This window comes from Sinocyclocheilus rhinocerous, unplaced genomic scaffold (genome assembly GCF_001515625.1).
Source record: "Sinocyclocheilus rhinocerous isolate Xijiao unplaced genomic scaffold, SAMN03320098_v1.1 scaffold302, whole genome shotgun sequence".
Classification (NCBI taxonomy): Eukaryota; Metazoa; Chordata; class Actinopteri; order Cypriniformes; family Cyprinidae; genus Sinocyclocheilus; species Sinocyclocheilus rhinocerous.
The window spans coordinates 360,143-366,140 of NW_015638976.1; the positions used below are offsets into that span (position 1 = coordinate 360,143).

Below are 5,998 nucleotides of genomic sequence, written 5' to 3' on the forward strand. Positions count from 1 at the left end.
TATATATATTATTATTATTTTTTTTTTTTTTAAGCATAAACCTCAGAATTTTGTTAATTTAATTAGGTAAATTTATTAGAATAATTATAAATTAGAAATAGAATTGACTAGAAACTAGAAAAAATATGTATGTTGTTTTAAGGATGTTTCAATATTTTTATATTTTATTATAGAAAAAATACAATACAAAGATAAAAAATTTACATTTATAGATTTTTTTTTTGCATCAATCTTACAGAACTTTGTTAGATTTAATTAGGAAATGTATTAGTATAATTATAAATGACAGAAATACTAAGTAATTGACAAGAAAACCAGAAAAAAAAAAGCTCCACATTTTTCTAGTAAAAATATGCGATATGCAATATGATCTTAAGTATATTCAGAAATATTTTATTAAAAAAATTATTATAACGTATAAATAAATAATTATTTTAATGTATAAATATATTTTCTTACAATTTGTTATATTACTATATAATATAATAAATTATATTTGTATATAAATATAATTAATTATAATTTATCATATTATAATTATATGTAATAAATACATAAATATAATGAATAATGATGAATTCTAAATCTCCCTCTTCTCTCAGCGATCCAGACGTCTCTGCGTCTCTCCGCTGAAGGCCGGGTCTCGCTGCACGAGGAGCTGAAGGAGCGGCGGCGGGAGCTGCGCGAGGAGCGGGAGAGGAGGCGCGCGCTGCGGGCGGAGGAGACGCGGAGGCTGCTGGAGCTGCAGGGGGAGCGCGAGGAGCAGCTGGCTGAGCTGGAGCTTCTGAAGGAGGCGCAGAGACAGGCTCAGGTCTCCCTGCAGCAGGAGGAGCAGAGGAGGCGCAGCCAGCACGAGGAGCTGCAGAAAACCCTGCAGAGACAGCTACAGGAGGCGCAGGAGGTGAACCGGACGCTCAGAAACAGACCAGAACAGTTAGACATAATAGTTACATTTGATCTGAAAGTGCGCAACTTCTTAAAGTTTTAAACAAGTGTTAAACTATATTTTTACATAATTTAATTAAATGATTAATTAAATTCATTTAAAATTGTTTAATTAAATTAAAATCTAAAAATGACAAGTTGAGTATGTGTGTGTGTGTGTGTGTGTGTGTGCGTGTGAGTGTGTGTGTGTGTGTGCGTGTGTGTGTGTGTGTGTGTGTGTGCGTGTGAGTGTGTGTGTGTGTGTGCGTGTGTGTGTGTGTGTGTGTGTGTGCGTGTGAGTGTGTGTGTGTGTGTGCGTGTGTGTGTGTGTGTGTGTGTGTGCGTGTGAGTGTGTGTGTGTGTGTGCGTGTGTGTGTGTGTGTGTGTGTGTGCGTGTGAGTGTGTGTGTGTGTGTGCGTGTGTGTGTGTGTGTGTGTGTGTTTGTTTGTGTTTGTGTGTGTGTCAGGCGCGGGCGAATCTTTGTGCAGAGGTGGCGGTTCGCGATCTGGAGGCCGAACATCAGCAGCGGAGAATCAAAGAGCTGGAAGATCTTCATCACAGACTGCAGGAAGCTCTAGAGCAACAGATCAGAGCGAGACAGGAGGAAGAGACGTACAGATACACACAGACCAGGTACACACACACACGCACGCATGCATGCATGCACACACACTCTCACACACACACACACACACATGCACACACACTGCTTCAAAATGCCAAAAGAAGAAACAGGAGCAAGAGACAAAAAACAGAAAGTAGGCAATTTATTGAAAACTGCATTTAAACTCAAACAGGCTGTTCATCAGCTGATCAAAAGTTTAAAACCATAGCCTTAAAAAGTCAAAATCTGTGCAAAAATATGGCTTTCATGTCATTGTTCTTCAGACAGTCACACTGTCATGATTTCCGGATGGCAAAAAGGCTTTCTGTGTTTGAACGTGGCAGGATTGTTGAGCCGCACAATCAAGGGCTCTCACAACGCGCGTTGGGTTTAGTTGTATTAGCAGTGATATTTCTGGTGTTTAGCTATTTTTAGCATTGATATTTCTGGTGTTTAGCTGTGTTAACATTGATTTGTCTGGCGTTTAGTTGTATTACCGTTGTTATTTCTGGTATTAACTGTGTTAGCATTGATGTTTCTGGCGTTTAGCTGTGTTAGCATTGATGTTTCTGGCGTTTAGCTGTGCTAGCATTGATGATTCTGGCGTTTAGCTGTACTAGCATTGATGTTTCTGGCATTTAGCTGTGTTAGCATCGATGTTTATGATGTTTAGCTGTACTAGCATCAATGTTCTTGTGTTTAGCTGTGCTAACATCGATGTTTCTGGTGTTTAGCTGTGCTAGCATCAATGTTTTTGGTGTTTAGCTGTGCTAGCATCGATGTTTCTGGCGTTTAGCTGTGTTAGCATTGATGTTTCTGGTGTTTAGCTGTGTTAGTGTTGATGTTTCTGGCGTTTAGCTGTGTTAGCATTGATGTTTCTGGTGTTTAGCTGTGTTAGTGTTGATGTTTCTGGCGTTTAGCTGTGTTAGCATTGATGTTTCTGGTGTTTAGCTGTGCTAGCATTGATGATTCTGGCGTTTAGCTGTACTAGCATTGATGTTTCTGGCGTTTAGCTGTGTTAACATCGATGTTTATGATGTTTAGCTGTACTAGCATCAATGTTCTTGTGTTTAGCTGTGCTAACATCGATGTTTCTGGTGTTTAGCTGTGCTATCATCGATGTTCTGATGTTTAGCTGTGTTAGCATCGATGTTTCTGGTGTTTGGCTATGCTAGCATCGATGTTCTGATGATGTTCTGATGTTTAGCTGTGCTAGCATCGATGTTTCTGGTGTTTAGCTGTGCTAGCATCAATGTTTTTGGTGTTTAGCTGTGCTAGCATCGATGTTTCTGGCGTTTAGCTGTGTTAGCATTGATGTTTCTGGTGTTTAGCTGTGCTAGCATTGATGATTCTGGCGTTTAGCTGTACTAGCATTGATGTTTCTGGCGTTTAGCTGTGTTAACATCGATGTTTATGATGTTTAGCTGTACTAGCATCAATGTTCTTGTGTTTAGCTGTGCTAACATCGATGTTCTGGTGTTTAGCTGTTCTAGCATCGATATTTCTTGTGTTTAGCTGTACTAACATCGATGTTTCTGATGTTTATCTGTGCTAGCATCAATGTTTCTGGTGTTTAGCTGTGCTAGAATCGATGTTTCTGATGTTTAGCTGTGCTAGCATCGATGTTTCTGGTGTTTAGCTATGCTAGCATCGATGTTCTGATGATGTTCTGATGTTTAGCTGTGCTAGCATCGATGTTTCTGGTGTTTAGCTGTGCTATGATCGATGTTCTGCTGTTTAGCTGTGTTAGCATCGATGTTTCTGATGTTTAGCTGTGCTAGCATCGATGTTTCTGGTGTTTAGCTGTGCTAGCATCGATGTTCTGATGTTTAGCTGTGTTAGCATCGATGTTTCTGGTGTTTAGCTATGCTAGCATCGATGTTCTGATGATGTTCTGATGTTTAGCTGTGCTAGCATCGATGTTTCTGGTGTTTAGTTGTGCTAGCATAAATGTTTCTGGTGTTTAGCTGTGTTAGCATCTATGTTTCTGGTTTATAGCTGTGCTAGCATCGCTGTTCTGATGTTTAGCTGTGCTAGTATCAATGTTTCTGGTGTTTAGCTGTGCTAGCATCGATGTTTCTAGTGTTTAGCTGTGCTAGCATCTGTGTTTCTGGTGTTGAACTGTGCTAGCATTGATGTTTCTGGTGTTTAGCTGTGCTAGCATCGATGTTTCTGGTGTTTAACTGTGTTAACGTCGATGTTTCCTGTGTTTAGGTGTAGTTCAGTGTTGAGTTTCATTCTAGTATTTAGCTAAGCGTTAGCGTTTTGGTTCTGTGTTTGCAGGCTGCTGGCGGAGGAGGAGGAGAAGGTGAAGTCTCTGCTGGCGCTGCAGGAGGACCAGGAGGAGCAGCTCCAGCAGACCCAGCGCGAGAAGCAGGAGCTCCTGCAGGAGATGGAGAGGAAGTCACAGGCTCTGGACGAGGCCCAGAACCAACTGGACAAAGTGCGGGCCAGCCGACGCAGAGTGGACCAGGATATCGTGGTGAGCTCAACGCCGCGCTAGTGTCGCGTTCTTCACGTGTTCCTCCACACTCATGAATGTGTGTCATCCACAGGCCGCCCAGCGTAAACTCCGGCAGGCCAGTACGAGCGTCAAACACTGGAACGTGCAGATGAACCGCCTGATGCACCCCATCTGCCCTGGAGGTTTGTTATGTTCTTGTAGCATTAAAAATGCATAAAAACCGAGTTGATTTCTATTCTTCTGTCCCATTCTCTTAAAGAAAGGAGAGCGTCCTCCAGTAATCTTCTCGCACCTCCGGTCCGCATCCCCTCGGTCAGCGAGACCGAATCCAGACCTCCACCGAGACCCGAGAGAGAGAAACAGAACAGCCTCGATTGTGACAACAACAGCGGCTGCGATAATATGGACTGCAGCAACAATGAGAACAAAGAGCCAACTGATGCTGAGGCTGAATAAACCTGACAGAAATTAGTAGTTCTGACATAGCACTTAATAAACTTAAAGACATAGTTCAGACAAAAATGAAAATGTGCTGAAAATGTCCTCACCCTCAGGCCATACGAGATTAGGATGAGTTTGTTTCTTCATCAGGTTTGTAGAAATGTAGCACTGCATCAGTGTCTCAGCAACCTTATTATGGATTATGGACTCAATGTATTTTAGTTAAAAGTGTCTTAATGCTGGATTTGTTTCAGCTTTTGTCTTCTCCAGATGTTAACTGATGGACTGGAGTGCTGTGGATTACTTGTGATGTTTTTATCAGCTCTCGTTCTGACGGCACCCATTCACTTCCATTTGTGATCAAGTGATGTAAATTTTCAGCACTTTTTGTTGTTGTTGAGTTAACTATTTATTTACGAAATTGACTGTGAATGAACCATAGCTGAAGTCATAACGGAAACTGAAATATATTTTGTTGCTGTTGCTGTATGATAGACCCAGGCTGGTTTTTGGTGAAGCCGCTGTGGTTTGACTTCCTGTTTCCTGTGTGAACAGAAGATGCTGTGCTTGTGTAGATAAACTCACTGCCACGAGAGGAAATAAATGAGTAGAAAAACAAAAAGCGTGGAGTGTTTTATACATTTTAATAAAATCTCACTCAAATACTGTGAAGAAGCTCTTCAGAAAAGTTTGCCATTCGCGTTGCACAAATGAGGCACATGAGAACGTTATAAGTGGTTATACACTATCTGGATGCTAATGCAAAAATATCTAACACATTTGACATCCCCTCAAGTTTGCAGAGTCATTCGATCAGTTGTTCTCGTCGGTTTTAGACGGTGAACAGCGCCATCTGCTGGCGGTTAAATAAAGTGTGTTTGTGCAGCTAAAGAAAAACAAATCTTAAAAGCACGTTTTCAAATGCAGCACACGTGTGGATATGTATATAAACTAATATATAGCCTACACACGAGGTTCTTATAGGGTTAAGTGAAATGAGCCGCTATGACGTCATACCGGAGCGGGGCCGTGACGCGTGTGATCCGGAGCGCTCGCGCCGTCGGGACTCCCGTGTGATGAAGCGCAGCGCGTCCCGGTAAACATGAAACGTCTCGCGGACTCTCGCTGAGCCGACTGGAAAATAACGGAATAAAGTGTCGGGATCGTTCGTTCTGACTCGTAAGTTTGTTTTGTCACGCGCTCATGTGAGACTCTGATGGTTTATTTATTTATTTACCGAGACCGTGAAGTTTACGCTCATGTAAAGTTTTAGAGAGTTTTGTGTTGACGAGTTAAAGACACGTACCGATAGATGGATAGATGGATGGATAGATAGATAGATAGATAGACAGACAGATAGATAGATGGATAGATGGATAGATAGATAAACAGACAGACAGACAGATAGATGGATAGATGGATAGATGGATAGATAGATGGATAGATGGATAGATAGATAGATAGACAGACAGATGGATAGATGGATAGATGGATAGATAGATAGATAGATAGACAGACAGATAGATAGATGGATAGATAGATAGATAGATAGATAGATAGACAGA

The 5,998-nt window shown here is 41.3% G+C and overlaps 2 protein-coding genes across 2 annotated transcripts in view; both read left to right on the forward strand.

Moving 5' to 3' along the window:
* LOC107750690 (differentially expressed in FDCP 6 homolog) overlaps positions 1-4,561 on the forward strand; it is an 11,513-nt gene extending 6,952 nt beyond the window's left edge. The window contains exons 7-11 of the mRNA XM_016566199.1: positions 603-901; positions 1,391-1,557; positions 3,812-4,010; positions 4,084-4,174; positions 4,252-4,561. Of these exons, the coding sequence (XP_016421685.1) occupies positions 603-901; positions 1,391-1,557; positions 3,812-4,010; positions 4,084-4,174; positions 4,252-4,448 (953 nt within the window). The 3' untranslated portion in view covers positions 4,449-4,561. The remainder of the gene's footprint in view (positions 1-602; positions 902-1,390; positions 1,558-3,811; positions 4,011-4,083; positions 4,175-4,251) is intronic.
* A 913-nt stretch (positions 4,562-5,474) lies between these two features.
* pparda (peroxisome proliferator-activated receptor delta a) overlaps positions 5,475-5,998 on the forward strand; it is a 16,892-nt gene continuing 16,368 nt past the window's right edge. The window contains exon 1 of the mRNA XM_016566201.1: positions 5,475-5,612. The gene's annotated coding sequence lies outside the window, so the exon portion shown is untranslated. The remainder of the gene's footprint in view (positions 5,613-5,998) is intronic.